Here is a 27,941-nt window from a genome sequence, read left to right as displayed (position 1 = left end):
AGTGTCACTTTTTTCACAAGGGTAAAACTAATATTAATGCCTGAACCAAGTTTTGCAAGTTTGGCATGTGTTGGTAAAACTGTACATATACCACTTCGTATATCCATTTGAATTATACCTTGTCTTTTTCAGGACAAATTGGGCATTCATTTCGTAAAAGTTAATGCATATGTAGCACTAACCCCCGAAGGAGCTACTGGTTATTTTTGGGCTTACCGTTACCCTCCGTTCTCCTTGTTGCACGTCTAGGGATGTCCCATGGTAGATGGCCCAGTAACTTGAGACTGACAATAGATCCACTTGAATGGATTTTATTTGCAAAACTCAGACAGTCTTTCAACTTTGGATCAGAGGGTTGGAAAAGGAAGTTCAGGTACTCTTAGCCCTTGTACACACGATCGAAGATTTTGTCGGATAGTCCTACTGTGTGTGGTATGCATCGGACTGTTTCCGTCGGAATATCCGTCGGACCAAATTTTCCAACTTGCCGGAAATATTTTCCGTCAAAATGCTCCAATCGGACATACTCCGATCATGTGTAGAGAATTCCGATCGGACAAAGTGCCACGCATGCTCAGATCAAATTCCTACATCAAAGCTATTGGCTACTAGCCTGAACATAGTCACGTCGTAACGAAATAACGTCATCACGTTCTGAACGAACGTATTTTCCAACAACTTCGTCCGACCGTGTGTATACAACAGTTTCGGACAAAATCCGTCTGACAAAATCCGTCGGATTTGGTTGTCGGAATCTCCGATTGTGTGTACAAGGGCTTAGTGTCAAAGTCTAAAAACGTTAAAGAACTTGCTTACTTTGACTGCATCCAGAGAATAGCCATTCGCAGTTGGATGATCACTCAAGCTGGACAGTCCCTCTCTCACAAGGCCTAGCAGCCAGCTTGGTGCTTACTCAGGAACAAAGTCTTTGTCACAGACGTTGTTGCAGAACATGTAGTGAAACTAAACATGAAGCACTTGTAAAAAAAAATACCTGGATCTTTCAGCCTGCTTGGCGATATCCACAAGACCGTATTCTCTTGGTTACTTCAGCCCTTCCAGACTCTTGTTAAGAAAACCAATCCATACGTGGTGTTCTTCTAAAGAGTCCTCCCCTGGAATGCTTGAAGTACACTGGGTCTCTCCCGAACCGGAGACAGCACCCATCCACCTCAGTCTATGGTCGGGTGGATCCGCACCCCAGGCCATAGCCTTCCTGGGGTTCGGTCAGGAGGACCAGGACCATGTAATCAGCATATCATACTGGACCGGAAACCCAGAACCACGTGACATCCGCATCTTATGTACCCTCTCCCAGAAGCACAGCGAGAGCACCACTCCCACTGGGCGGGCTCCGAAAGAGAGTAACTTAAGCGCCTGACCAGACCACAGTTCCATGCTTGCCAAAGGAGACCGTGACCCCTGTGGCTAGGCTGAACATCTCACAGTTCAGTCAGACTGATGCTGAGGCCCAATTTAGATAATTACACCCAAACCAAACTGCAGTTTAGGCAACTTTAATTTTAGAAAAACCACATAGCGCGTGCTCTTCAGGAGCCGCCGTTACACATATCTTGTGATTTTTTTCTGATGAAAGGAAAACTAGCCTACCTAAAATACTGGCTCCCATACAAAGAGATTAATTATGCATGCTACACACTGCAAGCTACCATGATAATGACGCTATACATGCACAATCAGTGTTTAGGGTCGTTGTCCTACTGGAAGGTGAACCTCCGCCCCAGTCTCGAGTGCTTTTCAGACTTTAAGAGGTTTTCTTTTAAGATTGCCCTGTATTTGGCTCCTTCCACATTCCCATCAACTCTGACTGGCTTCCCTGTCCCTGCTGAAGAAAATCATCTCCACAACATGATGCTGCCACCGCCATGTTTCACAGTGGGGATGGTGTATTCAGTTTGATATGCAGTGTTCGTTTTCTGCCACACATAGTTTCTCTGATTGATGCTCCCCAGCCTGCCTGTCAGTTTAGGTGGGCGGTCATGTCTTGGTAGGTTTGCAGTTGTGTCATACACTTTCCATTTTCAGATTATAGATTGAACAGTGCTTTGTGAGATGTTCAAAGCGTGGGATGTTTTTTTATAACTGAATGCTGCTTTAAACTTCTCCATAACTTTTTCCTTGACCCGTCTGGTGTGTTCCTTGGCCTTTATGATGCTATTTGTACAATATGGTTCTCTAACAAACCTTCGAGGGCTTCACAGAACAGCTGTATTTATACAGAGACTGAAATACACACAGATGGACTCTATTTACTAATTAGGTCACTTCTAAAGGCAATTGGTTCCACTATATTTTAGTTAGGGGTATCAGAGTAAAGGGGGCTACATGCAAATGCAAGCCAAACTTTTCAGATATTGATTTGTAAAAAAAATTGAAAACCATTTATCATTTTCCTTCCACTTCATAATTATGTGCCACTTTGTGTTGGTCTATCACATAAAATCCCAATAAAATACATTTACATTTTTGGTTGTAACGTGACAAAATGTGGAATATTTCAAGAGTTATGAATACTTTTTCAAGGCACTGTATGGGAAGGGGAGGGTGGGGTACACAAAGTAGTTGCTTACTGGAGCAGGAAGTTGACAATGATTGTGGTCTCTCATCAGTTGACGTTTGGAGGAATCATGGAATGCTTCATCAGCTGACACTTACTTCTCTACATGCAGAAAAATGTATTCATTTACCTTTGCTCTTTTATTTTCTACTAAAGAAATTACTTTTTTAAATGATCATTGTGATGTTGCACAAGGAGATTGGTACAGCTCTTTATGCAAATAGCCTACCTAGATGCTGCTTTGTGAATTACACTCATCCCAATCAGTTTGTGCGGAAGATGAACGTTCCTCTAAAAATGAAAGAAAATGAAAATGAGCATTGAAGTAAATAGAGATTCTTGAATTGAGGCTTTTCAAATTGCACATGGGAAGGAGAGCTTTCAAGTCTTATGGATCAATTTGGCAACTATATGGGCAAGGCAGTGAAAAAAGTTGATTGGTTGTAGCTGCCAAAAAAATAAAAATAAATGTTTGAGTTCTTTAAAATTGTTATGTGTTTTAAGAGGTAAGTTGGTTCAAACTAATGAAACATTGGTGGAGCCTGCTTTTAGGTTTTCTTTTGTGGGTATTTCAATTTAAAATCAGTAGGGTACCTTTAAAAGGCTTAGTTTTTCTTTAGCGTAAACCAAATATGAATGCTTTCATAGGGGAAGACTGTTAGGATTCTCACATATCATATCACAGTATAAGTAAACCTTAACTATGAACTTCTCTTAGTTGCTTCTTTTGGTCTACTAAATGTAGCACAGACCCCAGATTGGGCTGGCAGTTTTGTCCCAGGTTCCATTCCCTATGAGGTACACGGCAGCCAGGCACACAGTAGCACCACAGTTTTACAACTCAAGAAACAAGCAGTGCATGTCTTTTTGTAATTTAATGCTGGTTGAACGTGGTTGGGGTGTAGGGTGAGCCTTGAGATACTATAAATTTAGTGCAAAGTACAACATAGAGGACACTCGCAGGCTATAACGGAACTCTTTAGGGTGAACCCCTCATTGTGACTAGTGGTAGGAGAAGATACAACAAGGGAAGCTCCAATGCATTTACAAACTTGAGCCTGCAACTCTAGAACAGTCTCTCCAAGGGTCAATAAGGACAGTTACTTGGATCTCTCTCACTCAGGGCCTTTACTCACTGTGCCTTGTGTAGTTGAGTGCCTTCCCCCAGCACCAGCCAGATTCTGTAGTGTGAGCCTCCAGGCCAGATCCTTCAGCTGCTCCCAGTTCCGACCCCAATGACCTCCTGCAAACTTCAGCTAAATGGCCCAGAGGGCCACAGCCCTCCAGGCTGGGTCTTCTTCACCAGGTCTAGGACCCCGCTGTTCCAGGCCCCAGCCTGTTTATACACGTATCATCCCCCTACTGGTCATTCTTCCTCCCAGGGATTGGCTGAGGCTATATGAATATGCAAGTCCAGGGTCTGCCTCTTCCAACCCACTAAGTTATAGAACTCACCAGAAACTGGGGGGAAACAGTTGACCCTGAAATCTGCAGAACAGCCAAAAGCAATCAAATTTTGCTCATGGTTTCCTATGGGACACGTTCATATCTGTGCTTTTTTCAGCCACTGCATTTTTGGAAAGTGTCAGGGACTTCTTAAATGCAAAATTGTGTGTTTTTAGTTCAATAGACTTCAATGGAAAAGCTGCAGAAAATCATGTAGTGCGATTTTGCCACGTTTTGTGTTTTTTCAACTGTTCGACCACAAATTGGCAAAAAAAAAAAGAGCATAAATAATGCAAAACGCATCAAAAAACATGTAAAAAACACGTGTGCAAAAATGCACCACAACAAACACTGCAGAAATGGATCAAAAGCAAACTGCATAGGTGTGAATCAAGCTTTAAAGTGGTAGATCCTGCCAGAAATCCAATGCTGTCCTGTGTTCTGTGTATTCTGCAGTGTTTATAAAAAAAAAAGACCTAAACCCTATTGAGCGTCTTTGGGGCATCCTCAAACAGAAGGTGGAGGAGCGTAACGTCTCTAACATCCACCAACAAAAACACATTATTAGTCCTGTTCAGCTCACTTGTGTATATCACAGAACACCTAATTTTTATGTTAAGGAGATGAGGCGAGGGCAGGGGTGGACTGACAACTCATGGGGCCCCCGGGCAATAGGAGATTATGGGGGCACACAGTATACACTTACACAGTATACAATTATACAGTATAGACATACATGTACACACAGTATACACAGACATGTTTCTATTGGCTGAGAAAGTACTGGAGAGGTGGGGTAGCTATAATCTCAGGATTTTTAGACCAAAAGGATGTCGGTAAGGGACATTTCAGAGACAGATGTAAAAAAAAACCTCAGGGGGCCCTCAGGCAATGCCTGAGTGGCCAAATCGTCCGTCCGCCCCTGGGGGAGGGGATGTATTCAGTAGCCCTGTTCTAAGGTGACAACACTGCTCCTCCTTAGATATAGTACAGTGAGCGTGTGCTGTCACCCTAGGACAGAAAGTGTTACTGGTTTGATCACAAGGTAATAAAAAATAAAGGTAAAAAAGCCCGAAAAAAGAAAAGAAAATGAAGCAGCTACCACATCTAAGGGCTGGTAAACTGCAATATTGTACATTTGTATTAGGTTTACAATACATATCTAGAAGGGATGGCTCCCAGTTTAGCTTCAGTTTAGACCCCCACCTGGTGGTGAATCCTGGCACTGCAGTCTAAATTATGAGCTATGTAATAAAAAAAACAAAAAAAACTTGTATATCGTATGTTGTATGAGAAGCTTAGAGGTCAGTTAGTAAAAGCAGCACACTTTACACACATTACACATAGTTAGGCACATATTTAACCCCTAGATGTTAACCCCTTCCCAGCCAGTGTCATTAGTACAGCGACAGTGTATATTAATAGCACTGATCACTGTATTAATGTCACTGATGATGTCAGTGGCAGTCAGACAGTTCTCCCAAGCATCAGTTAGTGTCAGATCGCCTGCCACACTATTGTAGTCCCATTATAAGTCATTAATCATCGTGCTTAGTCGTATGAAAAAACTAAAAAATAATACAAATTCCATTATATATATCATAGTTTGTAGGTGCTATAACTTTCACGCAAGCCAAGCAATATACACTTATATATATTTTTGTAGCATGTAGCAGAACACATTTTGGCCAAAACGTATTTATTTTCTTATTGGATCTGTTGGATAGCAGAAAGTAAAAATGTATTTATTTTTTTCAAAAATGTCGGTCTTTTTTTTTCATTTATATCGTAAAAGATAAAAGTCCCAGCGGTGATCAAATACCACCAAAGAAAAAGCTCTATTTGTGTGGAAAAAATGATATACATTTTGTTTGAGTACAGTGTCACATGACTGCGAATTACCAGGTAAATTATCGCAGTGTCGAATAGCAAAAAATGGCCTGGTAAGGGGGTAAAATCTTCCGGAGCTGAAGTGGTAATGGAGGAAAGGCAGGTCACCAACAACATGGCTTGTCTGGCTAGAGGACCAGAAAAAGGTAAAACTAATGCCGCGTACACACGACCGGACTTTCCGGCAGACTAGGTCTCACGGTCTTCCCGACGGACTTTCGTCAGAGTTCCGATGGACTTTCCGAACGAACGGTCTTGGCCCCACAAGAACGGATTAAGTCCGTTCGAAAGTCCATTCGTTTTGAACGTGATGACGTAAACGGGGCTAAACAAGGAAGTTCAATAGCCAGTAGCCAATAGCTGCCCTTGTGTTATATTTGGTCCGTCGGACCAGCACACAGACGAATGGATTTCCCAATTTTTAGTCTGTCGGAATTGAGTCCGTCAGATAGATTTGAAACATGTTCTATTTCTAGGTCCGTCTGATTTTTTTTCGAAAAACGATCGGACTACCCCACACACAATTGGATTGTCCGACGGACTGATCCCGTCGGACCTAGTCTGCCGGAAAGTCTGGCCGTGTGTACGCGGCATTAACCTCCCTGGCGGTACGATTATTTCGGATTTTAGGTGCTAAAAGCGGTACCATTATTTTGCATGAAAATTTTGCGTTTTATATTGTAGTCTTGCAATTCTTAGGAATAACTCTCTTAAATCTGTCCAAACCAGAGTCTAGCAGACATCCCGGGTATGATAAAGTTTGAAAAATTAAATCATAAATTATAATATAATAAATAATTATAAATAATTGTACCAAATAATAATATAACAATAATAAAAATTATTCAATAAGGTAATCAAATCAAAAACACTGAAATTTGCTCAGTTGCAGAATTGTCACTGTCATTACTTTTCAGTATTTGATGACGGATCTCCCCACAAATCGCTATCGCTCAATTCTGCGAGTGATTCTAATTTATTATCGCTGTTTTCTAGCTGGTCTAAAATCATTTTTGATGTACAGTGACAGTTTTGGTTGCTATGGGCAATCTCCAGTTTCCAGGCATAAAGAACAGTTTTTATTATATAAAACTGCATGCAGGACACTGGGCAGACCACTAGGGACAACGGGGATGTGAAATATTTACATACAGCAATGTAATCTGTAAGATTACATTATACTGTATGTATACTGTTTGTTTCACTTTTTGAATTTGGCGCCGATCTCCGTCCCCGTGCGTCGCAACGCTCGCAGGGCACGGAGATCGGCGATGTAATGCATCGAGCGAGACACGGCTCGCTCGTACAGCGGGGAGACAACGCTGGATCCGAGGGAGAAGGTAAGTAAACCTCCTCCTGGATCCAGCGATGCGGTCCCGAGTCTGGCTCGGGGATACCGCTTTTGGTATGAAAAATCCACCCCGAGTCAGACTCGGGAACACCGCCAGGGGGGTTAAATGAATCCCATATATGCAGTTATCTATGAATCTAGTTTTTTTTCCTAGAGTCCTTTTGTATATTATAACCTATGGCAGATAAATACTGACTCATAGAGCTAATCTCCAGGCAAACGGTTAAATAGACCAATGAAATACATAGGTGACAGATGTTTTACCAGCCAAAATAATTTTATTTCTGTCCACTCAGTCCTGAGATTTACACAGCTCTGCCTCACAGCACAGCTCTGTCTGGCAGGACAGAAGACCTAATTTTTCCTGCTCCAATTAAGCTACCCTTACAGCTCTCGTTTCTCCCCCAGTCTGTGACTAAGCAGTGAAAAGAGAAGCAGCACACTGATTAGTTCATCTCTCTGTCACTCTGCTCTCTCCTCCTATCAGCATGTTTCTTACACTGCAGTCAATACATTGGCTTCCTGTGCTGCTTTTTCATTCCCCAGTCTGTGCTCTGGACCAAAAGGGAGACCGAAATGGAAAAACAAATAAAAGAAATTCATTGTTCGGGTTTTACATACACATTAAGCCTAAAAAACAATCTGGACATTTTCCCTTTTTTAATAATTGCAAATAGTTCCTGCAGTAATAAAAGATGAAGGGCCGGCGCATCCATGATTATTAAAGGCCGGCGCTTCCTCACTTCATACAAATTGAATTCTTTCGCAGACTGAAGGGCTTTTAAAATACAGTAGAATGTGCAGAAATAAATTAGCATGTAAAGTGATCTGTGATATCGGGCTTTGTTTCACCTAAGTCTGAATTTAGGAGAGAGAGAAAAAAAAATCTCATTACTTATAAAATGTCATCTTTAAAATGCCCAGCTTTTCCACCTGACACTGAATTTTATATGAAATGCACACTTTTACATGATGTTATCGAAATGCAATTTATTATGTCTGCTATAATCTGCGGAATATTTTTTTCCTTCTAGAATAACTGATTTGGCAAATATTAAAAGAAGATTATATTTATCCACTGTCCATAAGGAAATATCTGCAACGCCTTTACATGCAAAAATCCCTCTGTCCATTGTCAAGCGTAAAGTGGTAAGCATTTTGTTTAAGTGCATAGAAAATGCATATATTAATACACACTTTTTAATTAAATGAAATGTAAAATTAATAGCAACTCAAGCATAGTTGTTGGGGGTTTTTTTTTGGGGGGGGGGGGGGTAATTTTATGCTCTACTATTTGGGCTTATATTTGTTTTGTAAATTACAGTAGGGTTGGTCAAATGGCAGTAATATACATTGTAATGATATTTGCCATACCTATGTTAAAAAAAATCTATATATATACATACACACACATACATACATATACCTATAAATATATTTATTTATATATATATATATATATATATATATATATATATATATATATGTATGTATATATATATATATATATATATATATATATATATATGTATGTATATATATATATATATATATATATATATATATATATATATATGTATGTATATATATATATATATATATATATATATATATATATATATATATGTATGTATATATATATATATATATATATATATATATACACACACACACACACACACACACACACACACACTATATTAACTGCTTAAGGACCGCCTCCTGCACATATACGAATGGCACAGCTGGGCACAAGCACGTACCTGCACGTTGCTGTTTAAGTGCCCAGCCGTATGTCGGGAGCGTGCCGCCACCCGGGCCTGAGCTCCATGACCGTGGCCGCGGGGCCAGCGGACCCGATCACCGCTGCTGTCCCGCGATTGGGTCACAGAGCTGAAGAACGAGGAGAGGTCTGTGCAAACAAATCTCTCCTTGTGCTTCCCACTGAGCCTGTCACTGATCGCCTGTTCCCTGTTATAGGGAAAGACGATCAGTGACATCAGACGCCAAGCCACGCCCCCTACAGTTAAAAAAAAACACACACACACACACTTAACCCCTCCCCGCCCCCTAGTGGTTAACTCCTTCACTGCCAGTGTCATTTACACAGGAATCAGTGCATTTAAATAGCACTGATTGCTGTATAAATGACAATGGTAACACAAATGTGTCAAAAATGTCCGATAAAAATCGCTGATAGCTGCCATTACTAGTAAAAAAAAAATATTAATAAAAATGCTATAAAACTATCCCCTATTTTGTAAACGCTATAACTTTTGCGCAAACCAATCAATAATCGCTAATTGCGATTTTTTTTTTTTTACCAAAAAATATGTAGAAGAATACGTATTGGCCTAAACTGAGGGGAAAAAAAATGTTTTAATATATTTTTTGGGGGTATTTATTATAGCAAAAAGTAAAAAATATTGCATTTTTTTCAAAATTGTCGCTCTATTTTTGTTTATAGCGCAAAAAATAAAAATCGCAGGGGTGATGAAATACCGCTAAAAGAAAGCTCTATTTGTGGGAAAAAAAGGATGCCAAGTTTGTTTGGGAGCCACTTCGCACGACCGCGCAATTGTCAGTTAAAGCGACGCAGTGCCAAATCGCAAAAAGGGGCCTGGTCCTTTGGCTGCAAATTGGTCCGGGGTTTAAGTGGTTAAAAAAAGTATTGGGACACCTACCTTTACATGCACATGAATTTTAATGGCATCCCAGTCTTCAATATTGAGTTGGTCCACCCTTTGCAGCTATAACAGCTTCAACTCTTCTGGGAAGGCCGTCCACAAGGTTTAGGAGTGTCTATGGCAATGTTTTACCATTCTTCCAGAAGTTCATTTGTGAGGTCAGGCACTGAGAAGGCCTGGCTTGCAGTCTCCACTCTAATTCATTCCAAAGGTGTTCTATCGGGTTGAGGTCCAGACTCTATCAGGTTGTGCAGGCCATTCAAGTTCTTCCACCCCAAACTCGATCATCCATGTCTTTATGGACCTTGCGTTGTGCACTAATTAGCCATAACATTATGATGACCCATCTAATATTAAGTAGGTCCTCTTGCCACCAAAACAACCCCAACCCATCACACCATGTATGCTAAACCTCTCAGGTATGTTGTGGTATCTGGCATATAATAGCAGCAGATCCTTTAAGCCCTGTAAGTTGGTGGTGCCTCCATGGATCAGACTTGTTTTTTCTAGCACATTCCACAGATGCTCGATGAATTGAGATCTGAAAAATTTGGAGGCCAAGTCAACACCTCAAACTCATAGTTGTGTTCCTCCAAACCATTCTTGAACCATTTTTGCAGTGTGGTAGGGCATATTATCCTGCTAAAAGAGGTAACTGCCATCAGGTAATACGGTTTCCATGAAGGGGTGTACTTGTTCAGCAAAAAGTGTTTAGGTAGGTGGTTTGTGTCAATGTAACATCCATATGAAGAGAAGGACCAAAGGTTTCCCAGCAGAAAATTGCCCAAAGCATCAAACTATCTTTGCCGGCTTGGCTTCTTCCCATACCGCACCCTGGTGCCATAATTTCCCCAGTTAGGGGCGCACACACATCCAGCCATTCACCCAATGTAGAGAAAAATGTGATTCATTAGACTGGCCTACCTGAGTATTGTTGCTGACCATGTCCATCCCTATGACTACAGTGTACCCATCTTCTGATGGCCCCTTCCACCAGGATAATGCACCATGTCACAAAGTTCAAATCGTTTTACCACTGCTTTCTTGAACATGACAATGAGGTCACTGTACTCCAATGGCCTCCACAGTCACCAGATCTCAATCCAATAGAGCAGCTTTGGGATGTGGTGGAACAGGAGAGTTGCATCATGGCTGTGGATCCAGCTTACAATTTGGGTATCTACAGTATATGCTTCCCATGTGTTCCCAAAGATGGTTGCCATGCTAAAACCAAGAGAAAGCTGGTAACTAATCAGCACATATATACCTTTGGTACTCTCTCTCAACGCTGGCTGCCATGCTATCTTGTGAGATAGTCAGGCCGCGTACACACGCGCGGACTGTTCGCCCAACCTTGTCCGCTGAACAGTGTTTGGGCGGACAGTCCGCTCGTGTGTGGGGCTTCAGCGGACAGTTTCAGCGGACAGTTGGCCGAAAAAGGTCTTACGGAAATTCCGAAAAACTGTCCGCTGAAACAAGGTTTCAGCGGACTGTTCGCTCGTGTGTAGGCTTGTTCGGCCAACTAAGTCTCGCGCATGCTCAGAAAGGATTTCCACGTCGGAAGGTTGCATTGCAGTGTATAGGACGTCGTATTTTTCGTCCCGTCGTACGTGCCGTTCACGTCATCGCGCACGGTTTCAGCAAACTGTTCGTCCGTCGTGTGTGGCCATGTCCGTCCATGCTAAGTTTGAGCGGACTGTTTGCCGAAACTGTTGGACGGACAAAGTTGGGCGAACAGTCCGCGCGTGTGTACGCGGCCTCAGCATTCAGAACATTGCTCTGTCCAAATTGGCAACCGGGTCCACTGATACAAACCCCTTTCGTTTACACAATTGGCTTTTTCCTATTTTAATTTAAAAAGAAAGTATATTCAGCAAACCAGCTTGCATATTAAATAATTGTGTTGGTCTGCAGTAAAGTTTAACTTATCAAAAACTCTATACATATATATATATATATATATATATATATATATATATATATATATATATATATATATATATATATAATCTCACATAAGTTAGTACATCCCCTCACATTTTTGTAAATATTTTATTATATCTTTTCATGTGACAACACTGAAGAAATTAATTACACTTTGTTACAATGTAAAGTAGTGAGTGTACAGCTTGTATAACAGTGTAAATTTGCTGTCTCCTCAAAATAACTCAACACACAGCCATTAATGTCTAAACTGATGGCAACAAAAGTGTGTACATCCCTAAGTGAAAATGTCCAAATTGGACCCACGCCATTTTCCCTCCCCTCTGTCATGTGACTCATTAGTGTTACAAGATCTCAGGTGTGAATGGGGAGCAGTTGTGTTAAATTTGGTGTTATCGCTCTCACTCTCTCATACTGGTCAGTGGAAGTTCAATATGGCACCTCATGGCAAAGAACTCTCTGAGGATCTGAAAAAAAGAATTGTTGCTCAACCTAAAGATGGCCTAGGCTATAAGAAGATTGTCAAGACCCTGAAACTGAGCTGCAGCACGGTGGCCAAGACCATACAGTGTTTTTTTACAGGCCAGGTTCCACTCAGAACAGAACGTAGGCCATGGTCTACCAAAGAAGTTGGTCTGAATGTCTGTAGTCCCAGAAGGAAGCCTCTTCTAAAGATGATGCACAAGAAAGCCCGCAAACAGTTTGCTGAAGACAAGCAGACGAAGGACATGCATTACTGGAACCATGTCCTGTTGTCTGATGAGACCAAGATAAACTTATTTGGTTCAAATGATGTCAAGCGTGTGTGGCGGCAACCAGGTGAGGAGTACAAAGACAAGTGTGTCTTGCCTACAGTCAAGCATGGTGGTGGGAGTGTCATGGTCTGGGGCTGCATGAGTACTGCTGGCACTGGGGAACTACAGTTCATTGAGGGAACCATGAATGCCAACATGTACTGTGACATACTGAAGCAGAGCATGATCCCCCTCCTTCGGAGGCTGGGACGCAGGGCAGTAGTCCAACTGGATAACGACACCCCAAACACACCTCCAAGACTCACTGCCTTGCTAAAGAAGCTGAGGGTAAAGGTGATGGATTGGCCAAGCATGTCTCCAGACCTAAACCCTATTGAGCATCTGAGGGGCACCCTCAAGCGAAAGGTGGAGGAACCCAAAGTCTGTAACATCCACCAGCTCTGTGATGTTGTCATGGAGGAGTGGAAGAGGACTCCAGTGGCAACCCGTGAAGCTCTGGTGAACTCCATGCCCAAGAGGATTAAGGCAGTGCTGGAAAATAATGGTGGCCACACAAAATATTGACACTTTGGGCCCAATTTGGACATTTTCATTTAGGGGCGTACTCACTTTTGTTGCCATTGTAGACATTAATGGCTTTGTGTTGAGTTATTTTGAGGGGACAGCAAATTTACACTGTTATACAAGCTGTACACTCACTACATTACATTGTAGCAAAGTGTCATTTCTTCAGTGTTGTCACATGAAAAGATATAATAAAATATTTACAAAAATTTGAGGGGTGTACTCAATTTTGTGAGATACTGTATATATATTTCTAGGAATATATTTTAGGTTTCATAAAAGGATAGTCACAGCTAAAGGCATCAGTCGTTAGTCTAATGGGTATTTAACCGATGCCTTGTTGTATATGCCATATCTATTCTCATCTGTAATTATGGGACATTTATATCAGTACAGCTACATTCCTTATAACCTTGTATATATGTAAATAGTATTAGTATAACCATGTAATAATCATTGTAATCCTGTAATACTGTGTGTTTGTTAATGCCCAAACCTGACACTAAAGGGTCGTACACACGGGCTGAATATCGGGCAGTATCAATAGAAAATGGTTGACAATTGGCCCATGTGTACTGCAGTCAGTCCGAACTTATGCCTTTTAATGAAGGGGCATGAACAAAAAAGGTCTGCTGATCGGCATTCCACCAGTGCTTGCAGGCCAATGGCTGAGAGTGCTGATTGGTGTGTTCTGGTGGGAGGCGTCCCCCTGTCAGAACACAATAGCTCAGTGGGGGAGATTGCTGTACTAACATCAGATTGTTAGTAGAGGATCGCCTCCCAAGCTCTTCCAAAAACTGATAGTGTGTGCCAGGCTTAATACTCTGCAGCACTTTCCCTTGCAGTAATAGCTTTCTGACACTAAATGTCTTCGATCTTTTGGGTTGCATAATGCCTAGGCTCATTGGACTTAACTACTTTAAGTACACTTAAACTTTGCACATCTAAGGTAAATTTAAAGGTTGGCTTAAAAGTTATTTATCTTACCAAAGCCATGTGAAAAAGCCTAGCGTTAGCTCCATGTTGGCCTAGTTGGTGGTTGCATTGGGCTATAGAAGCTATAGACCCTGCTGTTACTCCTACACGTAAGCATTCTGCTTTGCCTATTTGATGGTCAGTAACCAAGTACACTTATTGTGCTTGGTTTCTGAGGGGTTCCAAGAGGGCCGCTACTAAAGTGGCTCTAAAGATATACGTTTTTTTTTTTTTATAGAGTTTTGTTTGCTAATGCCTTAGCATTGTTGCTCTCTATCTCCTCACAGGCACAGAGGCAGCAGTGGGAGCCATTGGCTCTGGCTGCTGTCAATCAATCAAATCCTGTGAGGAGGGAGTAGGGGGTGGGACCAATATTTACTATTTGAGTCTATGTACACACATAGCCCAAACTGGGAGCTAGCCAGCACATCTGCCTCATAGCACAGAAGAGGAGGTAAGGAGCCGCTCTGTACAATACCATTTCACAGAGCAGGTGGGTATAATATGTAATATTTTAATAGAATAAAATATAAAAGCTGAACTTTACATTATTTTTTTAAGTGGACCTGTCACTTAGCAAGAGAAAAACAATGAACGGACAGAAGTCAGTTTATTGACACACTGGCATGTTGTCTGCTTTCTCGGACATGCATGGCTGTCAGTTTGGGAACAGAGTCTGTGTCTGTGCAGCTGCTGCATCCTATTTGACATGAAGGGGACTACCTGTGCAGGGATGAATCGTAACACCTGTGCATCCCTGTGCAGGCAAACATTGCCCCTCACCTAGGTTTACGCTGTAGTACGCCCCTGTGATTGAGGCCTAACTGTTACCATTGCTTGTGCTCTCAACCGAACTGTCATGACATCAAATGGCTGGTGTCATAGCTGATCACATGTGCAAAACCATGGCAACTGCAGATCAAACAGAGACTAAGATGGCAGCTTTCTTTGCTGTAAAGCGTAGGAGGGTTTAGTTCTTCTTTAATGGAGCCGGTTTACACAGCTCCGGGGCGGCCACGGTCCGCATTTGGAAAGGGTCCTGTGTGTCTTTGGACCTCATTCGCACCTGAAACGGTGAACAGGGATGCACCAGGCACCCTGCTGTGAGCTGCGGCCACAGTTTGCGTGAACCCAGCCTTAGGCTGCATTCACATTTGTGCACGCCACATTTTTTCACATTTTTTATGCGCATCGCTTGAATTAGCTGCCCTACATGCAGCAAATGCGCCAAGGAACGTCCTGGTGGTCTGGCCTCAGGAATTAAATCGGAGTAAAAGAAGCTGGCTATTGATTACATTTTTTTTTTATGGCGATATAGGATTTGGAAGCAAGGGTGGACAGACCAGGGAGAATGAGTAAAAACAAGTCTAAAGAGGTATATAAAGATAAGTGTTTTTACTTGTTTTCATATGTATATATAGCAGTACCCCCAAAGGAGCTGCTTGAATAATTGTGTCCGGGTCTCCCTCTGTGCCTGCAGCCAGTTACATGGTATTTTCACAGTCAGGTACACAAACTATTCTGCTGGTTATAATCAATGCCCATTCCAGGGAATGTGTTTTTATGTTTTTATTTGGAGAACTTGGATAGGGGAAGGGAAGTAGTAGGATACTCCAAATTAACTATTCACATGTGAGAACAACTTCTCAATAGAACTGTGTAGCATACAGTTAGTAACACTATGTAGCAGGCTGAATATGGTAAAGCAAGTCCACTTTTAAGCAGACAGAATTTACCAGACTTTGCTTCTTCAAGATACTAGCCAATGTCTCCTTTAGCTCCCACACTTAGTATGCTGACTTTTAGGACTGGGGGGGGGGGGGGATTTTAGCAATACTCAGTCTCAGGGATCCCTTTAGGGTAAATGTCCAGGGATAGTTGATAGCCTCCTTCCAACTTTCAAGCAACACTCTATACCAGTGACATCAGACCAGATCCATAGGCTTTCTCCCTCAGTCAGCTTGCACAGAAACCCTGGGTTGTAGCATTCAGGCTTCAGGCCCTCAGATCTGGCATCTGAGGCCACATGGCCTTCTACGATGGGAAGAGTCGGCCACCTCCATCCCACCAGAACCTCTCTTCTTATGCTGCATACACACAAGCGGAATGTCTGACAGAAAAAAGACAGACGGGAGCTTTTCATTGTATATTCCGATCGTATGTATTCCCCATCGGACTTTTTACGTTGAAAAATATGACGGACCTAGAAATGGAACGTGTTCTAAATATTTCGGAACCAATTCCTATCAGGAAACCATCTGTATGCTGTTCTGACGGACCAAAAACTAGTCCCGTTGTACGTGTTGTATGTCACCGCGTTCTTGACGGTCGGACTTTGGTGTGATCGTGTGTACGCAAGACAGTTTCAGCGGAATTGCGACGGAACTCCGTCGAAAAAACCTTCAGAGTTTATTCTGACGGGAAAACCAGATGTGTGTACGGGGCATTAGAGGTGGGCTGGACTGAAACCCTGAGTCCATGTGTCCCTCAGACTAAAATATAGGCACCCAGCATTCCACGGGGGAAAACATCCCCTTCTAATTGGCCAGAAATATTATGATTGGAAGCTACCTGTGGGCTATAAAACTGAAACCCAAGCCACAACCCAAATGTAGAGAAAAAGCAGAAAGGAGTGCCCCGGGGATTTTATGGCAAGTGATATATTCAGATACAGGAGTATGAGGTGTATAAATAAAAAAGGACAAAATGTATTTGCAAAAAAAAAGTTTACATACAACAATGTTAAAACCAAAGGAGGACGGTCATATTACAACAATATACAGCTGAATTCTGAATCATAAAGCTGGTCTCATGGTAGGAGGCCAATCAATTATGCATGGATTCAGAAATCCCAACATGTTTCGGAAATGTTTCGGAAATAGTTAAATTCCTTCTTCCGGGCCTGATTTAATGAAAGATGTATTGTCTGCATCTCAAAAGGCAACCATTGCATGGAACAGGGGCGCTCTGTGGTGAATAGAGAGAGCAGAGGCAATGTAGTTACACAGATGGATAAGAAAGTGAGTATAAATCTACAACTCCAATTTGTCAAATCAATATCACCTTGTGGCGCTTAACTAGTGCAAACAATACCTACATAAATTCTGCCCCTCACCCTGTATTTTGTATTTCTCACACAAAACTACATAAAGCCAAATATATAGAGCCAAAAATGCAGTTGGAAAATATATACAATTCTCTATAGGATATGTGTAAGTGACAGCCTAACTGTTGTTACAGTTATCTATAGGATGTGTGTAAATAACAACCTAACTGTGATTATCCCAAAAAATATATTACATTCTTTAGAAAATATATATATATATATATATAAAACAAACATATACACTTCCTTTGAAATATTGGTGAATGACAAAACGAATGTAATTATCCCTAAACCACAAAGTACGAATGTGTATAATCTTTAAATAGAAACAAAAGTCCATAAAAAGGATAAAAAGGACCGTTAAATCCTTTTCATGTGCAGTTCTTGTCAGTGTCCATAAAATAATGATAATAAAGCCTTCACCACACCAGCAGTGACAGTGACCCCCCTTGTTGGAGCACTCACCAGCTACAGTGCCCAGCACTCTCGTGCCAAGCTCAACAGGCGTTTAGATCACTTAAATGAAGACAGAAGATGTTCAGCACTCAGTCAGTGTATTTTCTCCTTTCAGGCTTCAATAAGGCTATCCCTCAAAACACCTCAGAGAGAAAAAGAAAAACCTCCCATAGTGCAACACTGTAAAAAATCTTTAATTCCAAACTTTAAAAGCCACTCATTAATGCACTCACATGAACACAACTTGAATGAAAGCACTTCAAAATCACTACAATCCTTCGCAACAGCGCACTTCACTCCAAGGCGTTGGTGGTCACAGTGTATACTGGTCAGATTAGCAGCATAGATACTGTCTCTCACCCTTCCTTCTGCTGTTTGGTACCTCACAGCGAAGTTCACAGTTTAAACACAGCGTCACACTCTCTCCAGTTCTATTCCTCGTGTTACACACACTCTTCTGCCTCGGTTGCAGTGCTCAATGAATCAAAGATAGTTACTGGAACTGGAAATAGTTAATAGAACTGGAGAGAGATTATACACATTCGTACTTTGTGGTTTAGGGATAATTACATTCGTTTTGTCATTCACCAATATTTCAAAGGAAGTGTATATGTTTGTTTTATATATATATATATATATATATATATTTTCTAAAGAATGTAATATATTTTTTGGGATAATCACAGTTAGGTTGTTATTTACACACATCCTATAGATAACTGTAACAACAGTTAGGCTGTCACTTACACATATCCTATAGAGAATTGTATATATTTTCCAACTGCATTTTTGGCTCTATATATTTGGCTTTATGTAGTTTTGTGTGAGAAATACAAAATACAGGGTGAGGGGCAGAATTTATGTAGGTATTGTTTGCACTAGTTAAGCGCCACAAGGTGATATTGATTTGACAAATTGGAGTTGTAGATTTATACTCACTTTTTTATCCATCTAGTTATACATATAAGTGGCAGCTGGGGGAGGGTGGGTGCTGGCGCGGTGATGATACACTCAGTTGGCGAATTTTGAGGTGTGTATCGGATTTGGTATAATGTAGTTACACAGCCAGGATCTCCTTATTGCCTAGGGGGATAAGGTCTTTGCTGCTCTCTGAAAGGGATCACTTTCACTCTATGACGATCCTCGTGGACTCAGCTGCCAAACATTGCCCCCCCCCCCCCCCCCCCCCCCCCGGCAGAGAGGCTTTCCCGCTTCTACTTACCTTCTCTTATGCAACTACTCCTTTTGGTGAATAACGTGCCAATGTCTGGCCAGAGAGAATTGCCTCTGCTCTCTCCATTCACCACGGAGCACCCTTCCGTGCGATTGTTCCATGTCATGGTTGCCTTTTGAGATGCAGACCCCGATCCAAACGGATTCTGATGATTGCCGTTCTGTGCTAATGATGGTCATTTTACAATACAGCTTGCATTAAATCAGACCCTGAAGAAGAAATTTAACTATTTCTGAAACATATTGGGATTTCTGAATCCATGCATAATTGATCGGCCTCCTACCATGTGACCAGCTTTATGATTCAGAATTCAGCTGTATATTGTTATAACATTATCATCATCCTTTGGGTTTAACATTGTTATGTAAACTTTATTTTTGCTTACCAATAAATTTTGTACTTTTTTTTATATACAGTTCATACTCCTGTATCTGAATAGATCCCTTGCCCATAAAATCCCTGGGGCACTCCTTTCTGCTTTTTCTTCTAATTGGCCAGGACTGTATTTGCATTCATGCTCTCATTTGCTGGGTTTCCTCCCACTGTCCAATATGCCTTCTTGCTAATGGATCGGTGTAAAACATCAAGAGCACACTGAGCAGACCTCACTAATCAATCACCGCTCTCTGTTAAGCAGACAGAACCTACTATTTCTCTGTTAAGCAAAAAAAAAAAAAAAGCCAAAAACAATATGCACTTCCTAGCACCTACCTAGGAGGGTGCTACATATATTTAGTTGGTGTTGGTGGTTTATTGAGGAAGGGGGGTGAAAATGGAAACTTAAATCAGACAAAAAGAGTAAATTCGGAAGCTGAGTGTAACAAAAGGGTTAAAGGCCGTTGCATTCCTTTGAAAAGCGGTAGAAAACAAAGCATTTTTATAAACAGGAAATATTGTCTACAAGACGGGCAATTTTTCCAGACCAGCAAATTAAGCAAAATGCTTTCAAAACAATTCCATTTTCAGTGAATTTGCAGCACTTATGTGCAAGACATTTGTCTTCTAAATAACTTTAGAAACTCCAAGTTTTATGCTTATACGCAGTCTGGGCAGCCTGTTTTTTTTCCAGCGTACAAGGAAAAAAATATGCTGATAAAATTATTATTCATAAAGCCGTACCGCTGAGGTAGTTATTAATTTGAAATAAAAAAAGAATAAATCTATTTCGCTTGGATGTAATTTAAATTAGTTGGGTCTGGTGTCATACAGTACCAGTGTTTAAAAAAACAAAAGTACACTTTAATGAACAATAAATTAAATTGTATCTGAATGTGTAGTTCAATTACACGGTTTCCATCAGAGAATAAATAAATCATTCATGCAAAATGTGAATAAAAAAAATCCTGATCAATTGCTCGGGAAGGAAAGTGATTAATTGGTCTAAACCCTCATTAGTCTCCACATCTCTGCCTTTTAAGAGAACAGTGATTGTTGGTGTTTGTCAGTGAGGGCCCTACAAGAAGTTAGATGCAAAATCAAATTAGGCAAGAAGTAGGAATGGAGATTGTTTTTGCAAATATGTAGCTTAGGGATGTTAAAGCTAGACTCCAGGCAAACCGCTAAAGACACAGAAAAAGAACAACATGTATTAGCCCTTGTACACACGGTCGGACATTCCGACAACAAAATCCGACAGATTTTTTCCAACGGATTTTGTCCGAAACTGGTGTTGCATACACACGGTCGGACAAAGTTGTCGGAAAATCCGAACGTTCGGAACGTGATGACGTTTGTACGTTACGACTGGACTACGTTCAGGCTACTAGCCAATAGCTTTGGTCTCTTAATTTGATCTGAGCATGCGTGTCCGATCGGAATTCTCTACAAATGATCGGCCAAAGTCCTATCCGATCATGTTGTCAGAAAATGTTATATCCAGCTCGCAAACTTTGTTGGTCGGACATTCCAATGGAACAAGTCTGATGGATCCCACACACAGTCGGATTATCCGACAACACGGTCCGATCGGACATTTTCCATCGGAATTTACGGCCGTGTGTACAAGGGCTTAGAGTTGTTTTACCTACCAAAGGATTTATGTTTTTGTCTATCCAGTTCGGAGATTTACAAAGCACAGCCCTATGTGGCAGGGGAGCAGATCTGATTGCTCATTGCAGTCGTTACATACCATTTGTAGGTCTTTGACCTTCCCCAGCCTGTGATTGGACAGTAAGAAGAGAAACAGCAGAGCTCCTTAACCACTTGCCGACCGCCTCACGTCAATATACGTCGGCAGAAGGGCTCGTACAGGCATAATCACAAACCTATACGTTGCCCTATAAGAGGCGGCCGGCGGCGCGCGCCCGCGGCAAGGTCAGCAAGTCAGATTGCAGGTCCTGCGGACTCGATTGCCGCGGGGATACTCGCGATCGCCTCAAGGGGAGGAAGAATACTAATGTAAACAAGCATCTCCCCGTTCTGCCTAGTGACACTGTCAGTGATCTCTGCTCCCTGTGATCGGAGCAGAGATCAGTGACGTGTCATAGACAGTCACGCCCCCCCACAGTTAGAAACACGCCCTAGGACACACTTAACCCCTACACTACCGCCTAGTGGTTAACCCCTTCACTGCCAGTGTCATTTACTCAAGAATCAGTGCATTTGTATAGCACTGATTGCTGTATAAATGACAGTGGTCTTTTGTGCACTGCAAACCAATCAATCGGTTATTGCGATTTTTGTTTAATCAAAAATATGTAGAAGAATACGTATCGGCCTAAACTGAGGAAAAACATTTTTTTTTATATATTTTTGGGGGATATTTATTATAGCAAAATGGAAAAAATAATGCGTTTTTTTTTTCAAAATTGCCGCTCTTTTTTTGTTTATAGCGCAAAAAATAAAACCCGCAGAGGTGATCAAATACCACCAAAAGAAAGCTCTATTTGTGGGGAAAAACGCACGTCAATTTTGTTTGGAAGCCACGTCGTCCCACCGTCCAATTGTCAGTTAAAGTGACGCAGTGCCGAATGGTAAAAAGTGCTCTGGTCAGGAAGGGGGTAAATCCTTCCGGGACTTTAGTGGTTAAAGTGTCGCTAAACCCACATCATAAAAAAACTGTCAATAAATGGTGCATTACATGATGTTCATACTCAGTCACTATTATGCCCCATACACACGATAGGATTTTCCAATGGAAAATATTTTCTAGGAGCTTGTTGTCGGAAATACAATTTAACGGCATATTATTTTTTTTTTTTTTTTTATTCTTTTTTTTTTTTGAGCTACTTCAGCGAGTTCATCTGCGAGGTGCCAATCAACTTAGCGATCATATTAGTTTTCCTCGTCTTCACGTCACATCATTGTAGCTCGTCTTTTTTCCTTCAATTACAATATTTTTTATTGAGGTTTCCACATATACAAAGGAACAAATTAAAAGGGCAGGGTAGCGTAGCCTAATATATACTGAGGTGTAGGATATAGTGCAATTGAGTAAAACGTGGACATGTCTTCAATCGCGTTTGGGCTTGAAAGGTAAGTGTGTTGCTAGTAATAGGCGAGGGGTGGTGGCGTCGACCCCACACCTCGACGCCCCAGCTAGAAGATGTGTTGTGGGGCGGGAGACGAAACCCCCCCTCCCCCGCTCTACACCAACATACACCTCCTCTTTCCTCTTATTCCCTTCTTTTTCTCTCTCTCTTTTCTCTCCTTTTTCTCTTCCTCCTCTCCTCGTTCCCCTTCCTTATCCTTTCTTTTCCCTTCTTCCTTTCTTACTCTCCTTCTCTTGCCCTTCTCCTACCCTTCTTTAATTGAGATGCTTTTTATTAGGGGTTTTCCGCCCATGAATAGCGGTATTATACCATATAGAAAGGGAGAAAAGAGACAGGTTACATATCAAACAAATTGCTACGCTAAGACTGCCGTACCACAGCTACTCATTAGTACCTCCCCTCGATACGCTTCCCCCCCCCCCTATTCCCCCCAAGCCTCCCTCCCCACCCTAACCCCACCTCGAGCACGCAGCGCCGGCAACAACCGCCCCAATCGTAACCAGATAGCTATAACTGTTTAAGAGAAGGGGTAGAAAAATCCACCCTAAAAAGAGTTCACCTAAAGGGGGGAGGGAAGATACTCCTCCCTACCCCCCGGCCAGCGGGTACTAAACCATTCTTGTGTTGGTCTCACTCCAAAGGGAACGGCATATTATTTTTGGTTTTGGTAAATCTGAAGGAAAAAAATCAGCAGAAAATCTGATGTGTGTATGGGGCTTTAACGTTTGACTTCATATTATATGGTTTTAATAAATCAGACAAAAATCTGCAGAAAATCTAATAGTGTGCATAGGGTCTTATGCTGGCCAAACACTATAGGAAAAATCGGCCTAAATTCGGTCATTAGACCGTTTCTTCGTTTTTTCGGCCAGTTAATGGGCACAAAATCTATAATGGTTGGAACGTTTTTGAGCCGAAAAAACGAAGGAGAAGTTTGGAAATTTTCTGCCGAACGAAACGATAAATTGAAAGGTTAATGTGTTTCTCGTCCGAACTGTCTGCACTAGGTATATGTAAAAAAACGAACAATAAACGTATTAATTTATGTCCACTGAATGATTTATCGGTCATTACATAATGGCACTATCGTTTGCTCTCTTGACCGAATGTTCGTTTTTTGAAAATGGGTTCGGCTGATTTTTCGTATAGTGTATGGCCAGCATTAGACAGGAAGCCAGTACAAACCAATGACAGGCTGGGAGGCTGCACAGATGTCTGCATGAATTTTTATAGGCTGGTACCCTTCACAAAGATATGCTGATCTGGGTGTTGTGGTGTATGGCCAGGAAATTCTGTGTGAATGAGCCCATAATGGATATTTTTGCTTTTGCATTCAAATTTGAGAAAACAACAACATTTTATTTATTATTACAGGTGCTTAAATAGTGCTGTCAATTTACACAGCCCTTTACATATATATTGCACATTCACATCAGTTCCTGCCCTCAAGGAGCTTACAATCGATGGTCCCTAACTCACATTCATACATACACATACCAGGACCAATTTATCCAGGAGCCAATTAACCTACCAGCATGTCTTTGGCGTGTGGGAGGAAACTGAAGTACCCCAGAGAATCCCACGCATTTACAGGGAGAACAGACAAACTCCAAGCAAATAGGGCCATGTTTGGGATTGGAACCAACAACCCTAGTGCTGCCAGACGGAAGTGCTAATCACTTGGGCACTGTGCATATTTGTTATGTGTTTCCATTCACAGAGCATACCTAGAAAAAAAAATATTATAAAGGTGGCCATCCATGAGTGACTCTGCTAAAGGATCAGGATCACAGATTTGGTCTGATGAGATCTTTCCAGAATTTGAGCAGGTGACCGACACGGCCAAGAAGGATTCTAGAGAAAATTGCAAATATTTTGGACCCATTTGGCAAATTTTATTTAGTCTTCATTTCTCCACAGCCATTCAAAGTGCTAAATATTTAAAGCTTGTCTGAGTTGTCTGAAAAAAGGGAGCGGAGAGCTGAAGTCACACTCTGCACACACACACACTATGAGAGCTGATTTGAAGAAAGTGACACACTCCCCCTTCACACAGCACACAGGAACAGAGCTGAGGCTGTCAATCAGCTGGAGGTCGCTCCTCTGTCACCTTTTTTCTCTTGGTGTCAGGAAAATTTGCCAGAAGTGATTCATGCTGATAGCAGAGGAGCAGAGCAGCAGGCAGAAATGACAGGTTGGCGTTGATTTACTAAGGCCCCTTTCACACTGGGGCGGTGGGTGCATCGGCGGTAAAGTGCCACTAAAGCGGCGCTTTACCATCAATTTCGCAGCGCTATTCGGCCGAGAGAGGGTTAAAACCAGCGCAAAGCGTTGCTGCAGCGGCGCTATAACGGCGGTATAGCCCCACTGCCCCATTGATTTCAATGGGCAGCAGCGGTGTATACACTGCTCCTTCACCGCTCCAAATATGCTGCTAGCATGACCTTTTTTAGCGTCCTGCCAGCGAAACACTCCAGTGTGAAAGCCCTCGGGGTTTTCACATTGGAGAGACAGCAGCAGCTCTTTCAGGGCGCTTTGCAGGTGCTATTTTTTGCGTTATATCGCCTGCAAATCGTCCCAGTGTGAAAGGGGTCTTAAGGCCAATAGACTTTGCTGTTTGCAAAGTGCAGTTGCTCCAGAGCTTATTAATTGAGGTAAAGCTTCACTCTGATAAGAATACCCAATCACGTGCAAAGAAAAAAAACAGCATTTTTTCTTGCACATGATTGGATGATGGCAGTCAGCAGAGCTTCCCCTCATTTACTAAGCTCTGGAGCAACTGCTCTTGCAGAGTGCACAGTTCATTTGCCTTTAGTAAATCAAACCCATAGTGCTCTTAAAGAAGTACACACTATAGAGTGATATGCTTTGTACATATTTCATGTCTGAGGTTTACAACCGCTTTAACATAAAAAGTTCAGTTACTGCTTTTTGCATATCTTTGGTTATCCTTTTTCACAATTTACATCATGTTAAATATTAGCTGCACGGTGAACTCTATGCTGTTGATTTTCTAAAGAAGAAAGAATAGCCATCACGTGTGTTTAGTTTAAATATTCAACTCTGTCCAGGCCTAAATATCAGGGGAAATGTCTCCAATTCTTATGAACTTGACTATTTGAAATGTGCACAGACCAAGCACTGTAGCCTGTGCTAACATTGCTGAGAACATAGGCTGCTAGTAGCTGTAGAATCCATAGGATAAGTAGTAGTTAAAGGGTTTTTCCACTTTTCAGCAAGCCAACGGAAAACCCCTCTATTTTCCTGTCAGTTAAATTGTAAGCTCTAATGAGCAGGTCCCTCCTAACACTCTTTTATTGAATTGTATTGTAGCTTTGCTGTCTTCCTTTAACCACTTCAGCCCCGGAAGAATTTACCTCCTTCCTGACCAGAGCACTTTTTGCGATTCAGCACTGCGTCGCTTTAACTGACAATTGCACGGTGGGGCCACGTGGCTCCCAGACAAAATTTACGTCCAATTTTTCCCACAAATAGAGCTTTCTGTTGGTGGTATTTGATCACCTCTGCGGTTTTAATTTTATAAACAAAAAAATTGCGACAATTTTGAAAAAAAAATGCATTATTTTTAACTTTTTGCTATAATAAATATCCCCAAAACATATATAAAAAAAACTTTTTTTTCCTCAGTTTAGGCCGATACATATTCTTCTACATATTTTTGGTGAAAAAAAACGCAATAAGCGTTTATTGATTGGTTTGCGCAAAAGTCATAGCGTCTACAAAATAGGGAATAGTTTTATGGTATTTTTATTGATAATTTTTTTTTACTAGTAACGACGGCGATCAGCGACATTTTATAGTGACTGTGACATTATGGCGAACACATCGGACAATTTTGACACATTTTTGGGGCCATTGGCATTAATACAGCAATCAATGCTAAAAAATTGCATTGATTACTGTAAAAATATCACTGGCAGTGAAAGGGGTTAACCACTAGGTGGCGCTGTAGGGGTTAAGTGTGTCCTAGGGAGTGATTCTAACTGTGTGTGGGGGGGGGCTGTGTGTGACACGTCACTGATCAGCGCTCCCGATTACAGGGAGATCTGATCAGTGGCAGTGTCACTAGGCAGAATGGGGAGATGCTTGTTTACATTAGCATCTCCCCGTTCTTCCTCACCGTGAGACAATCGTGGCACACAAACAAAATTGACGTCCTTTTTTCCCCACAAATAGAGCTTTCTTTCAGTGGTATTTGATCGTTTCTGCGGTTTTTATTTTTTGCGCTATAAACAAAAAAGAGCACAATTTGAAAAAAAAAAACACAATGTTTTGTAATTTTTGCTATAATAAATATCCCAAACGTATATTGATTGGTTTGAGCAAAAGTTATAGCGCCTACAAAATAGAGGATAAATTTATAGCATTTTTATTTTATTTTTTTACTAGTAATGGCAATGATCTGCAATTTTTATCGTGACTGCAACATTATGGTGGACACATCGGACAATTTTGACACATTTTGGGACCATTGACACTTATAAAGCGATCAGTGCTATAAAAATGCATTGATTACTGTAAAGATGTCACTGGCAGTGAAGGGGTTAACACTGGGGGGCAATCAAGGGGTTAATTGTGTTCCCTGAGAGGTGATTCTAACTGAAGGGGGGAGGGGACTGACTAGAGGAAGTGACGGATCGTGGTTCCTAGCTAATAGGAACACACAATCTGTCACTCCTCTCAGAACAGAAGACGGATTTGTGTTTACACACACTTCCGTCTTCTGTCCCTCATGCTTGTGCTTGCGTTTGTTCTTGACCAGCTAAATACTAAATTCTGTAGAAATCTTCACTGCAGGGATGCCCTGTCCTCTTACTGTTGTTGTACTTACAATTTCAGGTCTCCAGGCTCAGATGCACTAAAGATGATCCAATGAGGACATTGCCCCCCCCCCCCCCGCCCTCTCCTCCAATGAGAAAAGTTATTTCACTGGTTATACTGCCTGTAACATGACCTGTGAATGGAGGAGAGTTTGTTCAGTCACAGGTTTCTTTTATCCATTCACAGATTTTGTTACAGGCAGTGTAATCAGCTAAAAAACTTTTCTCATTGGAGGAGAGGGCAGACGGGGGTGTGTCCCCATCTGAAGCCCAGAGACCTGAAGCTGTTAACCTGCACAGTGCTAGATGTTCAGCAGCAGAAGGAGGACAAGGCAGCCCTGCAGTGAGAATTTCTAGAGAATCTGGAAGCCAGCGTATTGTGGAACAAACTATTACAGGTAAGCAATGTAACCAAAGCTATAGAGAAACCATGTTTTGTTTTTGTTTTTTGTTTTTTTTTAGCCAAACTTCAGCTTTAGAGCCTAATCCAGTTTAGGCAAAAAATCTAAATCAGCAGCTATTTAAAATATAAAATATAAAAGTAGCTCTGGGTGCTATACTTAACTCCTCCCACTGGCCTGTTCCCCATAGATGCCTCCCTTCCAGGCTCAATGATGCCCAGC

The 27,941-nt window shown here is 41.6% G+C and overlaps 1 protein-coding gene across 1 annotated transcript in view; it reads left to right on the top strand.

The window, feature by feature from the left end:
- CFAP20DC (CFAP20 domain containing) overlaps positions 1 to 27,941 on the top strand; it is a 490,970-nt gene that overhangs the window by 109,214 nt on the left and 353,815 nt on the right. Inside the window, exon 6 of the mRNA XM_077451901.1 lies at positions 8,300 to 8,414. Coding sequence (XP_077308027.1) covers positions 8,300 to 8,414 — 115 coding nt within the window. The remainder of the gene's footprint in view (positions 1 to 8,299; positions 8,415 to 27,941) is intronic.

The sequence above is a fragment of the Lithobates pipiens genome, unplaced genomic scaffold (assembly GCF_037356315.1).
Source record: "Lithobates pipiens isolate NorthernLeopardFrog02 unplaced genomic scaffold, aLitPip1_a1.2 Scaffold_23, whole genome shotgun sequence".
Taxonomy (NCBI): Eukaryota; Metazoa; Chordata; class Amphibia; order Anura; family Ranidae; genus Lithobates; species Lithobates pipiens.
Note: the sequence above shows the minus strand (reverse complement) of the source record. Positions and strands in the feature narration are given on the sequence as shown.